We start from the raw sequence: 23,537 nt of genomic DNA on the forward strand, positions 1-23,537 counted from the left end.
TATAGAGTACATATGTATATGTAATGTATTTGTATTTGTATATATAAATGCAAGTGTATAACTGGGAGATGCTTTACATAGGGAGAATTAACTATGGACATCTGTGTATTACATGATCTAGTCTTAATCTAGTGAATATTACGAGAAATGACATGTGGACTGATGTTGCTAAAATGGAAATGCCCGCTCCAGGCAGCCATATACACTGAGTTTAAACACATACCCTCCCCTTCTACCTTTACAATCATGAAAAAGAGAAAGAGATTCCATGTGAATTTAATCTTATTCATCTTTTAAATTTTAAGTATGGCCATCAAAATATGAGGTTGACAACTGTAATACCCTACTGGCATACCTCAGCATAGTATGAAAATAAATTGTCTAATTTTATTTTCATTTGCTTGTGGTCCTGTCCAGTTCTTGACAGCTACTCTTCACAACATGGCTGATATTTTGTTATCATATTATTTATCTCATGTATTGTCCCAGAGTCATCTGTTTATGAGATTATTATCTCAAGGATGACTGACAATGGGATTCTCATTGTTTGGGTGGATATTCTTGGAATGGTGGTCCCAAAGATGACTGTTTAGGAGATTCTCATTGCTCAGGTCATTGTTCTAAAACTGGTCCCAAGGATGACTCTTTAGAGGACTCTTGTTCAAGTTGTTGATCTGGGTATGTTGGACCCAAGGATGGCTATACAGGTATCTCTTGATCAAGTTGTTGCTCTGGGGATGGTGATCCCAAGGATGACTGCCCAGATGCCTCTTGTTGTTCATGTTGTTGCTCTGGGGATGGTGGCCCCAAGGATGACTGCCCAGATACCCCTTTTTGTTCAAGTTGTTGCTCTGGGGATAGTGGTCCCAGGGATGGCTGTACATATACCTCTAGTTGTTCAAGTTGTTGCTCTGGGGATGGTGGTTGCAAGAATGATTGAACATATATCTCTTGTCTAAATTGTTGCTCTGGTAATGGTGGTTCCAAAGATGATTGTACATATATCTCTTGTTTTTCAAGTTGTTGCTTTGGGGATGGTGGACCCAGTGATGACTGTAAAGGTATCTCTTGTTGTTCAAGTTGTTGCTCTGGGGATGGTGGACCCAAGGATGACTGTACAGGTTTCTCTTGTTCAAGTTGTTGCTCTAGAAGTATTGGTCCCAAGGTTGATTGCACATGGAATTCTTTTTGCTCAGGTCTTTGTTCTGGGGATGGTGCTCCCAAAGATGACTTTATAGAGGGTTCTTGTTCCTCATGCCTTTGGTCTTGTGTTGATGATGACTCTTCTAGTGATTTTTGTCCCATTGATGGCTCTCTTTGAACTTCTGCTTTTACTTGGGTTTCTGGCAGTGCAGGTATGGGTTTTTCTTCTAGAATGTCATGTTGTTCTTTTTCTATTTTTTTTTTCAGTAAACAAAATAAGACAAGACCACCAATAAGCATAGTAGTATCTAAATCACAGACAAATTCTGCTATTATAATATCAAGAATTTAGTAATGACAGTGAAAATTTTCACACAGGATATTAAACCTGAAATGTGATTGTATCATCACATTTGCTCTCATATAGAAACACAATCTCATGCAAGTATTAAAAGGTTAGAAGGAAGAGGAAATAAAGGGCATGTAACCAGATATTAACTACAGAGATGTAATTAATCTGTTGATCATCGAAAACTGAATGGCTAAGGAAAGGCTTACTTTTTCTATTACTCACTGAGACGGGGAAGACACTTTTATTAAAAAAGAAACGAGAGCACAGGAGACTCTGGAGCCTGTGTTTAACACTAACAAGATATCCTGTAAAGTACATGGAAGAAACCTATGTATACCAGCTCTTCCTAACAAACCACATACACCAAGGATAAGACAACCACATTCCTACAGGGATAAGTGCAATTCATCTAAAGGCATCAAGACCACTGCCCTTTGAAAATAACATGAAAAGATATCTTCTAGGGGAGCCTCACAGACCCTGGGGGATACCAGGTAACCCAACTGACATGCATAAGGTTCATCATAATCACTTGTCCCCTTCCCACCAAGATCAATTCTCCCTCTCGCCTTCAGATGTCACAGCCAAGTCCCAAATCAGAGACCTAACCTCCTGTTTCATCCTAGCCCCTCATTCCCATTATACCAAGTCTAGACCATTTGGTCAATTCCCAGAAACATATTGGCCTGTGTGTGGCCCCACTGCCTTGTCCCAGCTCTCCTAATCTGATAGAATACTACAGTTACACACTAAACTCTCTTACCTTACCATCTTCCCTTTGCTATTGAATAACACCTAAATTTGGTCAACTATCTCCCTTGTTTAGCATTATCTACAAAAGACTTTAGATAAAATGAGGGCCAGGCAGCCATGATCAGCAGGCCACCAGATCTGCATTCCCAGCCACTTGCATCTTAGTGGAGCAAATGAGTAGCTCAAACCAAAGGAATGTGAGCCACAACTCATCCCTTCTGGACTGAGAGGGTTGAGTGTTTGATGCAACTTTTTCCTGCCTCTCCCTTCCTCTTTGGCATCCAATTCAGAGGCCAGGTGCTGATGGGGGACATCATAACACCAAAGAGACCTGGGTCACACAGGCAAGGAGAGAAGCTCAGTAGAGATGCCACCCCACAGTGGGATTTCTGTGGTCATTAAAGAACGCTCTGTCATGCAAGTCATTGATACTTGGGATTGGCATTCCTTAATGCAATTCAGACTTCCGCCATCACTGACACAAAGGACAAAAGAGGCAAGGCCGGCATCACCACTGTCCTTTCCATCCTTACACAACTAGCCTTTGACTCCATCTACATCCCTCTCAAAGCCCATTGTAGCTTTGCCATGAACCTTAACACTCTGATCCCTCGCCCATGGCCCCTTCTCTACAGTGTCTACAGAGATTCCTGCTGACCATTAATAGTTCTCCTTTATACAAGTTTTTTTTTTATCTTGGCAGCCTCCTTTCCAGGCCCTGCTGGACCATCATTCTAGTTATGGCCTGTCTCCAGCTATACGCTGAGTTTCTCTACCTTCCCACTTAACATACGCAACCTTCTACACCCACGTTCCACCTCGACACACATGAGCTTGCTCAGAACGGTGGGACTGTGCTGTGTTCACATACATTCTCTACTCAGTCAGCCAGACCCGGGCCACAATGAGCAGTATACTGGGCTTTGTGTTAAAGGACAATAATGGCATTGGAGTCCTGCATTCAGAATAGCCTTGGTAAGCCCTGCTTTCTTTTCTTGGTTTCAGTGAATTCTCTCTTGGAAAACACATGTCTATAGTAACTGTATAGATGTGGTGATGAATAGCTGAAAGCTTGCTGTGAGAAGAAAAACCATCAATGTTTACATCATTCAGTGCCCATTGTTATAAAAGCTTAATAGTAAAAATTCATATATACATACATACATACATGATACAATACCCATTGCTACAAAAGCTTAAATAGTGAAAATAGATGCATGAACCAGAGGTTTGGAAGAAAACATAAAGACTGTCATATGTCATGAATGAGCCAGATGAAAGTCAGTGGCCTAGAATGGCAGTTGTTCCCGCCCCTGGCTCCTCTCTGGCCCCTAGTGAATACAGTTAGGACCATGCAAAGGTTGTGGCAAGACCCAAGCCATGAGCCAGTGAGGCAAAACTTGTATCTTATGCATCTGTTTTCACAAGCACCCAAGTAGCATATGGAAGAAATTCAATGTTTGAGAAATGAAAACATAAAGGAATAGTAAATCATGACTGAACCAGAAGTACCCTCACCCCATTCACATAGACCCTTCCTAAAGATACATGACATTAGAATGATCAAAATTCAAAATACAATAAAGGCATAGAATGTATTCATATGGATAAAGTATTGATATGATATAACAAAAAGAAGAGACAAAACTAGTCCGGTATAACATCCCACGCTATGTGAAGATATACTGGGATGCGGTATATCTTTTCAACATCCTTGGCACTCACCCTGTCTTTCAGATGCAACCATCAGCAAGATCAGTGAGTCATTCTGGTCACTGCCTATGTGTTCCATACAGCGTCCTTTCACAATTCAGCCTGTAATCTAATCAACCTCTAACTGTGGCTAAGACCATCCCCTGCAGCACCCCAGGGCATATGTTCATCTAAAGTCTCTGGCTTGGATCCTAAGCTTATCAGCAGTCTCAAGAGATTTTTCTCTAATCGTTTGTTCATATACTATCAGGGTAAAGGCAATGAAATTTCAAAATAAATGCATAAAGCAACAACAAGTCTACTGAAACTGAACTAACTGGCAGACAGTGCTACTATAAGCTAAGTTGAGGTATTCATTTGTCAAATGACCTAATGGCCACCATTCAGAGGACAGCTTGGCAAACGATATGCAAGCTAAGGGAGCCCAGTGCTTCCAAAGCTGAAAGACTCTCTCACAGGAGGCAAGAAAACCTAAATGTGGCAAGGAATGAAGTAACCTCTCTGTAGCCGTTCCCACTGGGGTGACTCTCAGATGGACAGTGACCCCAATGCTCCTCTGCCCACACCTTATGTCATGTGCCAGAGTCCTTCAAATAATGAACCACACACAGTGCATTCTCTTACCAGGAGTCGGAACCACCTCTTTATTCTTGCGGAGGTTCTTGAAAGATGCTAAAATGAAAAGAAACAGAGAGGTTAGTGAACTGAGCAGAGGATTCACTGTGAGCCTTCACTAGGACACCTATGCATAGCTAAGAGAACCAGTGGAATCCAACCTTCTTGGATAGCATGGAGAGAATTTCAGACCAATAAAAATGACCCTACTGAAAACAAAACCATGCTTTGGTTATGTAGAAACGGATGCTGGCATTATCATTCTTCAGATAATGACTGGACGTTCATCTGCCCACTTCCTTTCTCAAAGAGAAAAGCACACTTTGCTTAAGTTTATTGGCTTTGCTCCCTCCACTAGCTTCACAGTGCTCCCAATGGCTGGTGGTAGCAATCATTGTGTTGTATTTTCCAACACAGGTAATAGAACCTCTCCAGCAGGACTCCAACCAGAACACGTGAAAGCTGCTCGGTGGCTAATCTAGGAATCCTGGATCACATAACAATAAAAGAATATTTGCTCTAAAATGAAAAACACCAAAATGAGACACATGTAACTGACACTAGCTCTCCTAGGAAGTACACAGGTGACACAGAAATGCAATACGGCATCTCTGAAGACCTGCCACAGGTAAGCATTCCAACCAATGGGCCTGCTTGGATTTCAGGTATATCGTTTAGTTTCCAAGAGGCTCTATGCCACCTAGCAGCCAAAGATATTTGCTGTATTCAAGTGTTCCCATGTTTAAACACCTGTGCCAGCATAAGTAACATGGAAACATTTTTGTTAATGAGCACTTCAGTTCTGATGAGGTCTGGAGCAGGGTCCAATAGAATTAGACCAGTGCTGTTCTGAAGACATGACATCTGGCACCTAGGATGAAAATGATGGGCCTGTGCAGCTTCGGAGCTTATTGCCACTAAAGGAAGGGATGTGGGAGCCCATGATGGGCCTGGCTGCAGATTGCACTGCCAAAGAGCAGTAGCTGGGGGTCTGAAAATGGGAGCAGAGAAGCAAAATCAAGAACTAAGAATCTGAAGAGAAAGCTGGTTTTCATTGCAACTGTGAGGTTTCAGAGGCCACCATGAATCACCTGGCAGGGGCCAGCACAGCCTTCCTTCATCCACAGAGAAGTCTGGCTGCTGCACGCCCAGCTGTAAGCTCTGTGGGGCTGAGGGGTGGCTCTGTCTGGACCATGCTTGCTCAGCATGTACAGAGGATTAGGTTCCATCCTAAGCTTCACACCAAGATGCTACATGCCTGTAAACCCAGCACTAGAGAGATGGCGGCCAGAGGAGCAGAGTTCAGAGTCAGCCTTTGGCTGCATGACAAGTTTGAAGCCAGCCCAGGATACATGAGACCCTGTCTCAAAGTCAACAAACCTCGTCCCTGCCTGCTTTTAGTTTTGGGTCGCTAGAACATCGAAGGTGCAGCAGCTTATGACTCAAGATGTCAGCCTGTCGTTTGTGAAAATGAATCCGCTCTTTGATCTAAGATGTGACTGTGAAGTTAGAAACCCAAAGTTAGAGAGCATTTAATTTTTGGCTGTCGGAGCTGTTACCTAGGTAACCAATTCTCTGTAGCTAGAACGACCGGCCCTTAAATATTTCAGCAAAGGCATTTCCCAGGTGCTATAGGAACGACAGTTAAATCAGAAAGTACTTTGGACTCGGTAAATCTCTGTCAGTGTCAAGAAAGCATTCCTAATCAGCGGTAGCTCTGTGGTGACAAGTTCACCTTGGGGCCCTCTGGCAGCCACCACTAATTGTCTAGACACAAAATCCATGTATTGAGGGTCACTTTACACAAGTACAGAGCACCCGAGTCTTGACTATCACTGTGGGAGGTCAGATGTGGCCTCGGGTGGTAGTCCAAAGACTTTCAGAAGCACTTTAGGTTTTGGAATTTGGAATAAAGAACACTCAATCTGTGTTCAGAAATTATCAAGCTTAAAGCGAAGTAAGAAACAGAGAGAGGTGGGGGCTGGGGAGCACAAAAGTGTCAGCTTTCTTGACAAAGTCCTCCATCCCTGCAGAGCATCATTGCAGCACATGGCCCCTCCTGATGCTCACATGCAGCCTTGGGTTCTAGTCTTATTCTTCATGTAAAGGCTTCCCTCTTTCATCTCTCTTTTTATTGTCAGCTACCTTACATCCTTCTGTCAACAGGACAACAGCCTTTATAGTAGACAGACAGAGGAAGGGAGGGAGGGAGGGAGGGAGGGAGGGAGGGAGGGAGGGAGGGAGGGAGGGAGGGAGGAAGAGAGAGAGAACACACAATATGGGTTCTAGTTGTCCTGCTGGAAAATGTTCAGAAAAAAAAAAAGCTAGTCTCTGGATTTATAGGGACACTGAATCCTTTCAAATAATGCCACACACCGGGAGTTGCTAGTCTCCACCATATACTAACAGCACATGCAAACGTACTTACTTCCTCTGCCTTGGGAGAGAAACACATAGACTCATGGGAAGAAAACATGTCTCTGGTTCATGTGGCTTTGGGAAAGTCATCCACTTCCACTCCCCTCTTTCCCTGCCAAAACACACTCTTGTGGTAGACTCTCAATTTGTAATCAATCCTGGAGCCTTAAAGGTTTAGCATTAATTTCTCAATTTTATGGAAAAAAACCAAGGAGATTAGAATTATGCTAGCCTCAGTTTCCCATCCTTAGTACAAGAAGTTTGAGCAGATGACTTTCTGGCTGATCTCCACATTACAGCTACAGAACCTAGGTGGCAGACACCAGTGCTAGGCACAATAAAAGATAGCTGAAGCAAGCGCTCTGTACACATCTGCCAGGAATGATTACCAAATAGAAGCTAACAGTCTAGAAAGGCTACACACTTCAGGATTCCAAAAACACGCTATCCTCACAAGCACAGGTGCCTGAGTTCAGATCCTCAGTACCAACATAAGCCAGTAGTTAACCCTTCACCAAGAGGTCTGAGAGAGGAGGATGCATGGAACTCTGGCCATTCTGGCTGGCCAAATCAATGAGCTCCAGATCCAGGGAAAGACTCTACCTCAAAAGCTAAAGGGAAGGTCCAGCAAGATGGCTTGACAAGTTAAAGTGCTCACCACCAAACTTGAGGACCTGAGTTCAATCCTCAGGACCTACTTGATGGAAGGAAAGAACTGACTCCTGCAAGTTGATCTCTGGCCTCCTCACATCTGTGATACAGATGTGCCCACACACATACACAGTCACACATGATGATACATACATACATACATACATACATACATACATACATACAAGATGATGATGGTGATGATGATGATGATAAAGAAGATAATTAGATAGATAGATAGATAGATAGATAGATAGATAGATAGATAGATAAGATGGAGAATGACTGACCTATACTCTTCAGACACTTGAGCACCCATATGCACATACACACACTCACAAGAACTCTGCTTAGCACATACAGGACTTGGTGGGAATGGTACTGAGAAGCATGGTACCTGAAAGCTATCCACATCCAAGGCCCAGAAGCCATGGATGTGTTAGCTCATGTGGTAAAGGCACATCAGGGCTGCTGAGGGGATTGAGGCAGCAAAAGACTTGGAATGTTCCCCCAGAATACCCAAGAGGGCTCCGTGCAATTACAAGGTCCCTTGAGATAGAAGGCAGCAAAAGAGAGAGAGAGAGAGAGAGAGAGAGAGAGAGAGAGAGAGAGAGAGAGAGAGAATCAAAGGGAATATGAACACAAATTAAAGACTAGAGAAAGGCAACTGGCTTTTAAAGGGGGGGGGAGCCTTTTAAAAAATAAGCCAAAAAAAAAAAAATATGAGCAGCCCTGGAAGCTGGACAAGGCATGAAAACAGATTTTCCCTAGATCCCCAGGACAGAAGCATAGGTTGTTAGCCCACAAGACCATGTCAAAATTCTGACCTACGGAAGTATAAGATGGTTATTAAATTTGTTCGCATTTGTTACAAAAAACACGCAAAGTAGCCAAACACCCCACCCATCTTTTCCCTCCTCTCGGAAGCTCAGCATGTGGATGTGCTTAGCACTTAGTGAGAGAAGAACCGTCCCCATGCCTCCATCCTGATCGCAGCACACGGATGCAGGGATGGAGCCAACGACATGGGGAGAATGAAGATACCAAGGCTGCAAACAAATCTGAGGACAGTGACTAAAAACCAGGGCATGCAATAAATGTGAGCTGAATGGAAATAAAGGATTTGAAATGTGAAGCAGGAGTTAGCCTCACTGTATGTGGCTTTAGTTTGATAGTGTAAGAACCTCGGAGTAAGCCGGTACTGGTGGCTCAGGCCTTTAATCCCAGCACTTGAGTGGCAGAGGCAGGCAGATATCTGTGAGTTTGAGACCAGCCTGGTCTACAAAGTGAGTCCTGGACAGCCAGGCCTATTACATATAGAAACCCTGTCTCAGAAAAAAAAAAAAAAGTACCTCAGAGTGTGCAAAGCCCTCTACCAGCAGAAAGGCTGTCTCGGGGAGGGTTTAAGGAGGTGCCTCTCATTAGGAGAGGAATTGTAGAGGAGCTGAAAGCCTAGCTCTGAGATATTTATGTTCCTAATCTGTACTGTAGTCCTATTATAGGGTCCTTCCTCCACTCAAGTGACAAAAACAATGACAGAGTATACATTAGAAATAAATGGCAACTTAGTGTGCTCTAAGTGCTGTTTCTATGAAATTTACTGGTAGAAAATCTAAGCAGAGAATACAAGTCGGGAATGAGAATGCACTCTGCTATCATTCAGCATTGGCAAGAGTTTCAACTTCGATGTTTGGTTGGCACACAACAACCGCCAAATGTCCAAGAGGACTAGTCAAAAGCTGATGGGCTGGGCATGGTGGCACACGCCTTTAATCCCAGCACTCGGGAGGCAGAGGCGGGCAGATCGCTGTGAGCTCGAGGCCAGCCAAGGATAACGCAGAGAGACCCTGTCTAGAAAAACCAAAAAAATAAAACAAAACAAAACCACACACACAAAAGCAGATGGACAGCTGAAAGCTAATGAGAACCTGGACAGAGGTCACCCCAATATAAAAGAACCTCATCCCTGGACAGAGGTCACCCCAGTACAAAAGAATCTCACTCCTGGACAGAGGTCACCCCAGTACAAAAGAACCTCACCCAAGCCAATGGATATAAGAGGTCCAAAAGGAGAAAGAAAACATGGAGAAAGACCCCATATGCACATGTCTTCAGGTGGGTACCAGATAGGTGCAGTGACTTGATTTTGGTGCACAGTGCTGAAAGGAGGAGGCTAGTACCTAAAACAACTGTCCGCTTGGAATCCTACTGCACACAGCTCATTGAAGCAAATTAGGAGCATCTGAGGTCTGAATGCTTAGATCCACTTTCCACTTTTCTCTTTCAACTCCCACGCTTTTTTTTTTTTTTTTTTTTTTTTTGCCTTTTTATGTGAACAGATGTTTTGGCCTGTAGGTATGTTTTGTGCACCATGTGTGCCTGCTGCCCACAAAGGCCAGAGGAGGGCATAGGTCATTGTAGGTTATAGATAATTGTAAGGCACGATATAAGTAATGGAAATTGCATCCTGATCCTCTGGAAGAAGTGTCAGTGCTCTTAGCTGCTAAACCATCTCTCCAGCCCCCAATCCCCAAGCATTTTAAGAATGTTTGTTAAACAATTACATAGTAACCTCCTCTTAGATATTTTCAGCATATTCAGTGACAACCTCTCTGGGAAACTGTCTACAAACCAGAGGAAACATGCACTCTACTGTCCATGGCCTTCGGAAAGGCAATGAAGAGGGTCCTTCCATTAGCCACACTGTAAAACAATCTACAAAACACACACATTCAAGATAACTCCAGAAGACTGAAATGGGTTGTCTAAACATCTGCCCTACAGGAAATGAATTGGAGAAGAGAGTTGGCAGTCTAGAAGAAGAAGAAGAAGAAGAAGAAGAAGAAGAAGAAGAAGAAGAAGAAGAAGAAGAAGAAGAAGAAGAAGAAGAAAAGGAGGAGGAGGAGGAGGAGGAGGAGGAGGAGGAAGCTGCTCATCAGTGGGAAAGAAAATATCTTTAAAAAAGAAAGGTAAGAAAAAAAGTTTTTCTCTAAAATAAATTTCCTTTTGACAGTCTTTAGACCCAAAACTCAAACCTTCAATGGTTCAAAGTCAGTCCCACACCACAGCCCAGAACACATTCTGAGTCCTTGGCCATGACAGGAGTCGGGGGGCCGGGTGGAGGTAAGGGGTGGGGCGTGGTGAGGGCCCCCACACAGCATGGCTCCATCCAGCCCTTCCTCTACTCAGCAGTAGTTGCCAAGGCGGAGCAGAGAAGACAGTTGAACTTGCTGGCCACACCACATGGGTTTCATAGCTGCCTTTGGTCTATGTGGCTCTGAAAAAGTAACTCACCCTTAAGGATCTCCCTAAACTCAAACTTAGAGAACAATTTCTGCCAACATCAATATAACACAGCCAAAAATTGTTTCTGTAGCCGGGGATCAACATAAGAACTTACTACTGCCCTGAATTAGACTTCTGGGACTTAAAATTGCCTCATTCTCCTGGGGAAAAAGGAAGCTGCAGACCTCAACAATAGGGAACACCTAATTGCTTGGCCTCATCTTACCAATGAAGACATGGGGCCCCTGCAACTGGCCTGAGTTGACACAGGCTCTCGACAGCAGGTCCAGGGATACTATCAGGTCTTTGGGATGCAGGCTCAGGACTCGCTCTCCTTTGCACCATGTTGCAGTTCTAATCATCATTTTATACCTAAGTAAAAGATCATAGAATGTCACTGAAGGGATTTGCTAAAAGTAATGATAATTAGCATGAGCCCCTCCACTCAAGGTGCTCAACATTTTCAGGGTCAAAATAAAGACCAACTGACTAAATATCTGCCTTCCTAACACCTGTGAGCCTTTTACACATGCCGATGGACATTTAGGCATATCAGCCAGGGCCAAATGATATAAGTGCTTGTTTCCATTTCTAGTGTCCATGGCTATTATGTCATGTGTTTTCAATGAACTCTTTTGTACTTGTTAAGGACTATTTCATTGAATCAATATGGCCTCACTAGCCTAGATGGTACTGAAATTGGATAGCCTAACAATCCTGGGTGGAATTGGCACTGGGTGACCTCATTGCACTAGCCTGAGTGGTACCAGCACTGGGTAGTCTCATTAGCCTAGGTGGTACTGGTGCTAGGTGGTGCCTGAACTGCAGCCCCACATCCAATTGCTGTGACAGGCAGCTTCTCTTCAAAACTAGCAGCCAGATGTGGAGAGAGAGGAACACTCCTTCATTGCTGGTGGGAATGCAAACTAGTACAGCCACTTTGGAAATCTATCTGATGATATCCCAGAAAACTGGGAATAAGGCTTCCTCAAGACCCAGCTATTCCACTCCTTGGAATATACCCAGAAGATGCTCCAGCACACAACAAGAAAATTTGCTCAGCCATGTTCATAGCAGCCTTATTCATAATAGCCAGAACATGGAAACAGCCTAAGTGTCCCTCAGTAGAAGAATGGCTAAAGAAACTATGGTACATTTACACTATGGAATACTACTCAGCTATTAAAAACAAGGAATTCCCAAAATTTGTGGATAAATGGATGGAACTAGAAAGGATCATAATGAGTGAGTTAACCCAGAAGCAGAAGGAGTCAAAAGATATATACTCACTTATATCTGGACACTAGCCCAAGGGATATGTCCCATGAAAATCTTCACTTACCAGGAAAGTGGGACAGAGGGGAGGACATCCTATTGGGACTCTAGGTGAGAGAAGCAAGGGAGAATGGGGAAATAGAAGGATCCAGAGGGTCCTAGAAACCTATAAGAAGAACATTATGAAGGGCAGGTCTGGGCCCAGGAGTCCTGCTCAAACTATGGCACCAGCCAAGGATAATACATGCAGTAAACGTCAAACCCCTACCAAGATCTAGCCAATGGACAGGACATTCTCCACAGTTGAGTGGAGAGTGGGAACTGACTTTCACACGTACTATGGTGCCCCATATTTGACCACATCCCCTGGATGGGGGGACCTGGTGGCACTCAGAGGAAGGATAGCAGGCTACCAAGAAGAAACTCGATACCCTATGAGCATATACAGGGGGAGGAGGTCCCCCTCAGTCACAGTCATAGACGAAGGGAGTAAGGGGAAAATGGGAGGGAGGGAGGAATGGGAGGATACAAGGGATGGGATAACAATTGAGATGTAATATGAATAAATTAATAAAATGTATTTTAAAAACTAGCAGCCTGTGCCCTCTCCCTGCGGCTACAAAGCAAAGCCACAAGGCTTCAGAGTTGTATGTAAATCCCTGGTTGAAGCTCCTGAAAGCAGCAGTTTTACCCTCTGGCTCCTGCCAGGAAAGGAAGTGATTCAGAAAGATTCTCTTGTGGTAGATTAGGGGCTGAGGGCCTTGAAACCCAGCAATTCAACTCTCTCTTTGGGGTCACTCTAATGATAAATAAAAACACAGGGAAAGAGAGCAGACACCTGGCTCAGAGAAGTGAGCCTATGTGGCTTTACCCAAGACAAAAAAGAAAAAAGAAAGAAAGAAATTGGGATGTCTTTATGATTCATTTTACATGGAACAAGCTGTCACTACAAGTCAAAGGAGTCTGTCACAATAGACAACTCAGAGGAAGAACCACAAAGCCAGCTGAACTGCTGCTGCTGACCAGAGAGGCAAGCTAGTCGTGACACATGCCCCACCCTCCTTTGCAAGGCTGCCTGGACTCCTGGACTCCACTTGTAACCGACACTTGTAGCTCTTTTGAGGACAATCCTAACAAGTCATCAAAAAGCAAAGCTAATCTATGATCATCAAAATTTCATTTCTTAACAACTTCTTAGTTGCCAAGATGACTTAATAACAGCAACTCAAAACAAGGTTACTAATGGACACTTGACCTAAAGAGGCTCTGCCTGGGGATTATGATTTTCAGTGCACAATGGAACTAGAAGGAGAGAAAATGTGTTTGCATCTATGCTGTAAAAGGTGAGGAGTGTACAGCCTGTACCACACTGTGCTGTGTCCTGGTCCCTAGATACAAGCACTCGTGGAAGAAATGTCAAGCCCATTCAAGATTTCAATGGAAACAAAAATGGTCTTTTGTTTGTGTCATTTGTTTCTATCATTCTACTTCCTGATTCCCAAACACAAACAAAATAACTACAATAAAATACAACCAAATATTATTCCTAGGGAGCTAACGAACCCTTATCACTGCCTTTGGGGGAAAAAATGGAACTTGCGGATCTCACAAAATGTAAGAATGTGCTGTGATGCTTTATAAGCACGTTAGAGCAGGGAGAAGCACGCTATCCCCAGGACCACGTGGCTCCTGGCCGCAGGATCTAAGAGGATGGATAGCCACTAACAGCTGCAGACTGTCTGAACAAGGAGACATTTTCTAGGTCAAGTGTGAAATGGCTGATTCCCTACTCCCAAATAAATCATAGTTCTGGCCCACAATTTCTGGTGGCCTCAGTGTATGTAGCTGATGGCCTTGAACAGCCCTGTGTAATGTGCCTGGGTGAAAAGCCACTCTGGAGCTTGGTGGCTGTAATTGGACTTCAAAGATATTTGTGGTGCCCTCAAGGCAGCTGGGCACTTGGAAATACACATAAAAACTCAAGAGCTTCTGGCAAACAGCTGCTCTGGCAGACATTATAGAGCTACCCACAAAAGCTTGCATTCAAAGAGGCAGCCCAAGTAGACACAAGTCCACCTGCAAGCCAGCACAGGATATACTAGCTATGGGGTCTGAGAGGGACAAATGCTTCCCCTCAGTTGAGGGAGAACAGTCCTCAGCACAGTTGCCACAAAAAGCACTTTAGAATCTGTACCAATTTTCAAATTATGATAGCAGATAATTTAATGCATGATTTACAAACCTACGTCTCAATAAAAGCTATATGGGAATTCCTGTGTGCTACGATAACTGGAAAAGGGTGGTGCCAGTGTGGAGGGGAGGGGGACAGAAAGATCTTGCTCAAGCATCTTCATTTCTGATGCAGAGGTGCCTGGGAGCATTTCTCAACTGAAACTCAAATAACAGAAAAGAACAAGAAAGCATGTCAGACTTCAGTTCTAAGCTGAATGGATGCCTCCGTCAAGGACTTACATGAAATGACAAGTGGGCTTATTTCTGGAGACCAGGTGGTGGCACTCTTCCTCCAACTGGGTACAAATACCACCTTCATGTCTTAGTATCTGAGGGGTCCACTTTGTAAACCTCTTTTCTTAAAAACAGAAAAAGGTTCTCTGATAATCTTGTCTGCATTTGTCTGACATTACCAAGTAGAGTAGAAAAGCAAAGATGACCGAGGATTCAGTGCAATCTACTCCTGAGCAATGGAATATCAACAAGCACAGTGAAATGTTAACATTAAAAACAAATAGTACACTCTAAGTGTGATACCTCAGGAAGCCTCTATCTCTTTAAAGAGTCTCTCTCTCCCCTCCTCTTCTCTCTCTCTCTCTCTCTCTCTCACACACACACACACACACACACACACACACACACACACAAACACACACTCTCTCTCTCTCACACACACACACACACATACACCACACCCTCCCTCCACACCCACCCTCTCTCTCTCTCTCTCTCTCTCTCTCTCTCTCTCTCTCTCTCTCTCTCTCCTGTCTCTTCTCCCTCTCTCCTGTCTCTTCTTTCTCTCTCACCCTCCTGGCCCAATGCTGCCCTGCTGTTCTTGTACCCACAGGATCTGGGTGCTTTCCACAGCCACAGATAAGCATGTTGCTGCTCCTTGCCACCTCTTTTCCTTGAAGGCTCCCCTCCATGCTTATTCCATCTGACTCTGACCACACAGATGTTAAGGGAGGTCAGCCAACACATGCATTAGATTATCCACATGCCTGAGAGTGCCTCTCACCTGCACCAGCACCCAGCAGAGTTTACACCTCCCCAACTCAGTGACAGTCCTTCTGTCTGTTCTCCATCCTCACACGAGCACCCACCTAATAAATAAGTAGGGCGGAAAAGGCTAGGAAGACCATCCAGGGAGATGATGCCCCATGGTGTCCAGTGACCCTGCGCTAGGTGATCTCACACATGCTGTTGCATCCTGGAACAGCCATTGCTGTGCTTGATGCAGGAAAATCCCTTGAAATCAGAAAGCGTTGACGCTGTGGATGGAGAACCAGACACACTGCGCTGCTGAGGTTCCTGTTCTTACCCATGGCAGGAAACGCAACATCTTGGATGATTCTGTGCATGATCTCTGGCTACCTTCCAGGCTCGGTGATGCAGGAAATAGCCTTGGGCTGGGTTTCTACCCTCTCCGCTTTAGTTTCCTCATCTATACATTATCAAATGCCTCCAAAGGGTTTTTACCATCCCCCGAACATGGCCCCAAGCATAATGTCATTTAATACCATCATATATCATTTTCCTACTCTCAGTAGCCACTATGTTACAGCAGAAAGTCAGACCGTGGAAACTTCTAGGAAACTGATTCTCAACAACAACACAAACCCAGGATGGTGGTGCAGGCCTGTGATTCAGGCACTTAGAAGGTGGAGGCAACAGGATTATCAGCCCAAGGCCAACCTATGTTACATTAGACCTATCTTAAAACACCAACAAGTAAATAAACTACTGATGCAAAACATATGGTAAGCGATAAAATTATGAAAAATTAAGAAAGGTATATATGATTTAGTGATATTATGGTGACGGTTTTATGGTTGAGAAAGGAAAGGCTAAACTGGAAGTTACCTCCTTTCCTTATGGTGAGATCTCTGCATGTTCTACTTATTTTTCAAGAGACAAGCTTAGCCTGTTATACCCCAGCTGTTCACAGTAGGGTCTTACATACATTCTCAGGGAGCAGCTGAGATCTTACAGAGTGTACACATTTCTACTTCTTCAACATCTACATCACATACCTTTTCTCTTTCTGTAGTGTCTTAAGGGAAACCTTTTCTTAAAAGACATTCGTGACTGGTCTCCCTGAAATAGAAACCAGTCATGTTAGCAGCTGACACTTGGTCCTCTGTCCATAAGCAAGAAGTCCTCAGGACTGGATTACTCGGCTACAGCAGAAACCTGATCCACCAAGACACGCTCCACCAACTGTCAGTCCACAGAACATATTCCAAAGATGGCCTGCCAAGACCCAGGAACCAGCAATAGGAGGCCACCGCCTCTCCTTGCCACCTGAAATCAGCGTGATTCCGCACAAGCCTAGACCTCCAAACTGAGGCATAAGGAGCCCATGAGGTCACTGCCATCTACATGAGCTTAAGGGTCCTGACTACTAGACTCTTAGAAAGACTCAGCCACCTTGATAGGGACCAGCAGACAAGCACTCAACCCACACCTAGACCCAATTGGTCACTTCAAGCTTTCAACCACCAGTATATCCTCCAAACATGTTCTATATCAAAACTCCCCACTTCAAGTTGGAAGCTACAAAGCTGGAAAGACCCACCCTACCCTAAGTAGCCAGATAAATTCACACACTTTAACTTAAACCCATCAGAGAGCTGCCATCATAAGTGAAGATAGATCCAGCCCTAGAGATACATGACTACAGTCTGGTCCCCAGAGACAGGCCCAGGAGGATGGTAAGGGTGCCCAAGAGGGTCATCAAAGGCCTTCTGCCAGGAGTACCCATGAACTACAGGCAAGCAGAAGGTGAGTTCATAGAATCTGGGGGAGCAAGGCGAGAGCATGCCTTGACCTGGGCAATCTCCCACATGCCTTGTAGGTTCTCCCCTACACATCTCACTGAATGTTCACAGAACATAGCAAAGGCCTCATTATGGTGCAATCCAGAAAAGAAGTATAGGCACTGATGTAGGAATCATCTTTACAAAGAGCAGGACAGCAAAGCCTGCCACCCTCAGGACACTGGCGATTGTTCCCTAGGCTTGGAGAAGAAAACAGAAGAAAGCCTTCTCTCCCCTCTGGCACAGGAACCAGAAGTTCTGTGCTCAGATCATGGCATATCCCAAACTGCTATTAAAGGCAGCACAACTGAGAAATTCTACCTTTAGACCCAGGGACCAACCCATATGGACGTGAAGCTGAAACAAAGAAGGACCCAGCACCTACCTACAACTAGCAGGCTACTAAACATCAGCGACAGCTAACAGGATTCTACACCAGGGCTGGGGCTAATGCCAGCACACTAGAGCTGAAGATAGGCAAGGAAAACTGATAATAGATCTCCCTAAAAACCAGGCATGTACTCAGCCCAAGGTAATAGCCAAGTAACCATAGCAACAATAGCGCTAAACTAACTTCCTGTCTGGGCTGATTCAAAGCCCTTCTAAGGGCCTAATGGAAGAGGAGGTGGCTGTCATCCATCTGTATGGCCTGTGTATATCAAGTCCAGCCCTACATCTGCTTTTGCACATAAAGATTTCTTAGGATACAAGCAGGTAGCATTCAGCCTCATGTATTCTCTGTATCTGTATCTGCCATGTCTGTAATATCTAAAATATTTATTGTCAGGTATTTTACCAAAAAAAAAAGTTTACCAATATGTACTACATGTAGGTTTAAGATTTTAAGCAAAATTTCACAAACACAAGAAAAACTTCCCACCATGAAGTCCATGGAACCAGTCACTGATATGTCTTGTGTCCTGGAACCATCCAAGAGAGGACTCTAGACAGCGCTCGTCATGCATTAGCTACCAACGCAGGAGCGAGCAGAAGGTCTGCAGCCAGTCTATCCTACTGCCTGTTTGCCTACATGTTCTACCAGAATATGCCACACCATCTCTTCCCACTGCCCATGGACACTTGCCCCTAACAGCAGAGACGAAGTGTTGAAACAGAGACTACACAGCTCCCAGGATGAAGTGTTTGCTCTCCGCCTCTTTACGTGAAATTCCCGACACCCTGCTGTAGTAGAAGTGTAAATACCACGTATTAATGAATGGGAAATATCAGCAAAGAGAATGAGCTATTAAGAAATGTCAAATGGAAATGCTAGAAATCATCTGAATGGCAATGAATAATAGGAAGGCTCAGTTATAAAGTAAGTCAATAAAAAGATTAGGTACCCGACATTGCTCAATGCTGGACAGACAACTGGAAAAGAAAAGAGGGACAGAGCATCCAAGTGACACCTTGCATGGTAAACGTGTGGAGTTGAAATTCCAGGTAGAAAACAGATACATACGAAGCATAAAGTCTGAAGAGACTATAGCTAAGAGTTTTAAGGAATATTGAAATATATCAATCCATGGAGACAAGAAGTTCTAAGGACAACTGGATAAAGAAAAGCACAGAGGATGGAAGAGGAAGAAGAAAGCCCAAATAATAAGACATATCATATTTTGAACTGTTGAAAAACTGAATAGAAAGCCAGGTGTGGTGGCATAGCGCTCTGTAATCTCAGCACTCTGGGGGGGGCGGGGGCAGAAGCAGGTGGATTGCTGTGAGTTCTAGGCCAGCATGGTCTTCAAAGTGAGTCCAAGATAGCCAAGGCTACACAGAGAAACCCTGTCTCAAAAAACAAACAAAACTTAATTTAAAACTGTAACAGAAGCCACAGGGTCAAGATACAGAATTCCCTATCAAATGAAAATGTCCTTTATACATGAATGCATTAGCAGCAGAATCCCAAGCCTATAAAATGAGAAGGAAAACTGGTAACTCAATAACGATATCTGGAAAGTGTAATATTCCATTTTCAACTATGCTGTGACACGTGGGCATCCCAACAAGGAAAACAGAAAATTTGCATGGAATGAAGACCCCAGCAGATCATGCCTCCCAGCAGGCAACCGTGGATGTGCCCTGGTGCACAAAAACTCCATTCAGCAGAGACCAAGTTGCAAGGGTGGAGGGTGGATATGAGGGGAGTGGGAGATGAGTGGGATTGGGGCGCATGGTATGAAACTCACAAAGCAGAAGTCTCACATAATCTGATTTCAAAACCTCAGGATTTAAAATAGCTTATATTGATGAAAAGCACAACAAGAAAGGCAACTGCAAAGGCCCTTAATGAACAAGGGCCCTATAAGTTGCTTATATCTTGACTACCTTGACCATGTGGGCAATTATGTGACCATGTATTCCCCAAAATTCCTAAAACTGGATAGCAAGTCAGGTGAGCTTTATTGTCCACAAATGATAGATTAATTCTTAAATTTTTATTATTATTGTGTTGGGGTGCTCTATACATGTGTCCATGTGTGATAAGGAGATATGCCTCCATGTGCATTCACATGTGGAGTCTAGAAGTCAATACTTCTATTGCTTTCCATCTTAGTTTTGGAGAGCAGTTCCTTACTGAACGTGGAGTTTGTCCTTTTAGCAATGCTGACTGACTAGTAAGGCCCCAGGGTCTGCCTTTCTCTGTCTCCTCAGGACTCTGGTTATAGGCACATATCACCATGCCCAGCTCCTCCATGGGTGCCGGCGAGCTGAACTTGGAGCTTTTTTTTTTTCCTTTAGATTTATTTTAATTTTCATGTGCCTGTATGTCAGTGCTCCTTGTGAGTGACTGGTACCTGCAGAGATCCCATGAAACTAGAGTTACAATTGCTAGCCACCATGTGGGTGCTGAGAATCAAATTCAAGTCCTCTGAAAGAACAATTCCTCTTTACTGCTGAGCCATCTCTCCAGCCGCTGAACCTTTATGCTTACGCAACAAGCACTTCACCCACTGAGCCACTTCTTCAGCCCACGATAGTTTGGTTTCTAAAATTAGACAAATGTTCAAGGAGAATATAATGGCCCAATATAACCAATGTGAGGATGAGTCTTCCTAAAGATGGGAGTTACAAAACTAAATCTCAGTTATTCAAAGCAACTGTTGTGGCCCCTGGCAACACCCAAAGTTGGGAGGCACCACTAGAATTCAACCTACTGTACTCAGGCAGAAGATGGCCACCCACTCCAGACTAGCTTCTCAAGGTGGCAGGAGACCACTGAGAGTCACCGAGCCACCGTGAAAGGAGATTGGATGTGAGAGAGCTGCCCAGAGGTTGACATCCAAAATCTAAATGTGGAGCCCGGCCAGCCCTTCCCTGTGTGCACATGTACAGATGCCAAATTTCCCAAGTCCCAGTAAAACAGAGACACCACCCCTGACTCGAAAACATGCAAAGATACACAGCAACGTCTAAAGAGAAAACCCCCAAGATGCTGCACTCTGGGGCTGGACTTTGTTCAGTCCCTGGCTTATCAGCTTGAGTGTGCACAGGGCGGTCCCACTACAGCCGTAGTTAGGAAACCAGAAAGCTGTGATGTACAAGGGGCTCCCCAGTACTCTTATTCCTCTGAAACAATGACCTCTAAAATATTTACCCAGAACATAAATGAAACACAGAAAAGAAGTGGAAAACGTGCCACAAAGACACATACAGAATCTCTGTTCACCCTGGCCTGGCATAGTCCAACCTGAGTCCTGGCCTACTTCAGATCAAATGGTAGGTGGGCAAGGGGCAACGGTAGATTCTGGAAGCATGCCTGCAGCAACAGTGAGGAACTGGAACCACAAAGAGAGAAGCCAGAGCATTCCTCTGGTAAGGAAGGGGTGACGCTATACTTCAGACTAGGGCCACCCCAAGAAGGGACAAAGCCTATACCCCTTATTCTCTAAAGCACCCCAGCAACACAGACACAGCCGACACAACGGGGTACCAAAGCAGCTAGCGCACCAAGAAATGGGCTATGAGAAATGGAGAAACTGTGTTGTGCCCACAGAGGCACCACACAACTACAATAAGGACTTTTACAAAACCCCAGCACACTGAAACATCCATAACCCACAATTTGTGTTTCATTGGCCTGTTCCTGCTGATGCTGCCCGGCTTGGCACGAGGCATCACTGACCACATGTTCTAAGTAACCAGTGGGACTCTCCCCATGTCCAAAATTAAATACCAAAAGTTTGTTTGCAATAAACTCGGTCACTTCCTTTAAAATGCCAAAAAATGTGTTTGGGAAGGTTCCATGGAATCACTGAGCCAGGAACGCAGGCACGAGATGGCATGTTTGATCTTGTAATGTTGCTAGGGTCACCACTCTACTGAGCACTAAACCTGAAATAACACTCTGGCCTTGCTGAAACACACAGGAGAAGCGAATGTCCCTCACAGTTAAGCAGAAGGCACCTTTCTCTCATGAAAGTCTATGGAACAGCACAGGTTGTGAATGAGAGCTTGTTGAGCAATGTCCACAAAACATTCCCAAGGAATGTGACAATGAGCTAGTCTCAGAAATGCTCCCAAGATTTAGCCATTGTGAGACAAGCTACTCTATAGCATCAGAGTCAGAGTCACATCTCTGGGAACAGTAAAGAGGATGGAAGTCGTGTGCACCAGAGGCTACTCGGCATCTCAAGGAACAGTGCTCTAAAATGCCAAGAGTCTCACATACAGATGCCGAATCAAAAGTTAAAAAGAATCAAGGAGCCAGCAGGACCACAAGCCACCCACGACTCTCTGGAACCGGCTCTCTGGAGAACTTGATCCTTTTATTGAAGCATAATATAATAGCTGCCATTTCCAAGTGAGGGTTTAGACTGCTGGAGATTATTTCTAACTTGAAGTCACTAAAACTTTCTGTTGAATAGTAGTGATAGTGGTCACTGAATGCTTTCTAGGTGCCCAGTGCAAGTCAAGAGTTATTCACTCCTCTCATGAAGTCTTATTACCAACATGGTGGAAGTGAGAAAGCCTGGGATAAGGAGCCCACCCAGGACTCTGTCCTCCAGTGCCTCTGCCCTCCAGCTCAGCGCTACAAAACCTCCATCAGAACCTGCTCATCCATACACAGAATCCGGACACCTCCTGCTACTGCCGTCACCACAAACATCACTTCTTAGAGTGGTCCATGGCTCCCTAGGAGCTCACAGAGCAACATAGGAGGTTGGCTAGGTCAAACCCTGCTCATAATAGTAGAAATGTTTTCTTGAGCTGTCGTGGAACACAGAGAGACAAGCATCAGCATCAGAATAGAACAAACCATGGCTCCAAACTGCACTGCTCCCACAGGGCCATTGCTGTGTACAGGCCACTTGGGAATAAAACTATTATTTTCATTAAATATTGACCTCCAATCCATTGCTCTTAATACTCTGTGTAAGGAAATGAAAAGCCCATGCAAAGCAGTTCTGCCAAGCATCCACTGACGTCACGCCTAGGAAAAGCACATAAGCTAACCACGTAACTTGTGGGATGGTAGTCTCACTGAAAAGCACAAGCCGCAAGCTATGCTTACCCACTGGAGTAGTTGGCAGGCATTTTCTCTAACAAATTGAGGCTGCGCTGTCAATGAAAACAACTGGCAGTGTTTGCACGCAATACTAAAATTTAAGTCTTTAAAACAGAAAAGAAGTTTTATAACATTCATGTGTGTTTGACATCTCTCTCAAAGCTAAAAGCCTTCTCTCTGGATATTGGCAGAAATACTAATGTGTGTGACTTTTCAACGCTCTGTAATTAATGTGTTTATCATCTCACTGACCTCACTGAACCAGTGTCTTCCAAATGACCAGCATTCTGTGGTACAAGTCATACATAAGTAATAAACCATTCAAAGTGTAACATTTACGATGGAAAAATAGAAATAAAAATAATAGAAAATATGATAACAGAAAAGTTCAAGGTGTGAAAAAAAGTTCAAGGTGTGGTTTCTGGTTCACATCACAGCTATCCTTTAAAAGAGCACTGTGCGTCAAGCTTGGGCATTGATACCCAAGAATGCCCTCAGTGCCCAAAGGGCTATTTAAGCATTTTTTTTTCTTTCCTTCTCCCAAGGACATACCTATGTGAGGCTGGATGCTCTTAGGACATTTTAGTTGACTGATGCAGATGGACACAAGAAACCACGCCTTCTGTGAACCAGAGACATTTGCCAAAAATGGAAGACAGTATCTATGCTCTTACTGCCCTTCTTTTGGGGAAACAGAACTGATTTTCATTAAAACTATGATAACTGTAGTACTAAATTTGATTACAGTTAATTTGAAATGGATCAATAGCTA

General features: G+C 44.2%; 1 protein-coding gene across 1 annotated transcript in view; it reads right to left on the minus strand.

Annotated features, from left to right (window-relative positions):
* Positions 1-36: 36 nt before the first annotated feature.
* The window catches only part of Dcdc2c (doublecortin domain containing 2C), a 79,151-nt gene continuing 55,650 nt past the window's right edge, over positions 37-23,537 (minus strand). Inside the window, exons 10-11 of the mRNA XM_051153581.1 lie at positions 4,586-4,633; positions 37-1,394 (exon numbers count right to left, since the gene is read on the minus strand). Of these exons, the coding sequence (XP_051009538.1) occupies positions 1,371-1,394; positions 4,586-4,633 (72 nt within the window). The 3' untranslated portion in view covers positions 37-1,370. The remainder of the gene's footprint in view (positions 1,395-4,585; positions 4,634-23,537) is intronic.

Source organism: Acomys russatus, chromosome 1, assembly GCF_903995435.1.
Source record: "Acomys russatus chromosome 1, mAcoRus1.1, whole genome shotgun sequence".
Taxonomy (NCBI): Eukaryota; Metazoa; Chordata; class Mammalia; order Rodentia; family Muridae; genus Acomys; species Acomys russatus.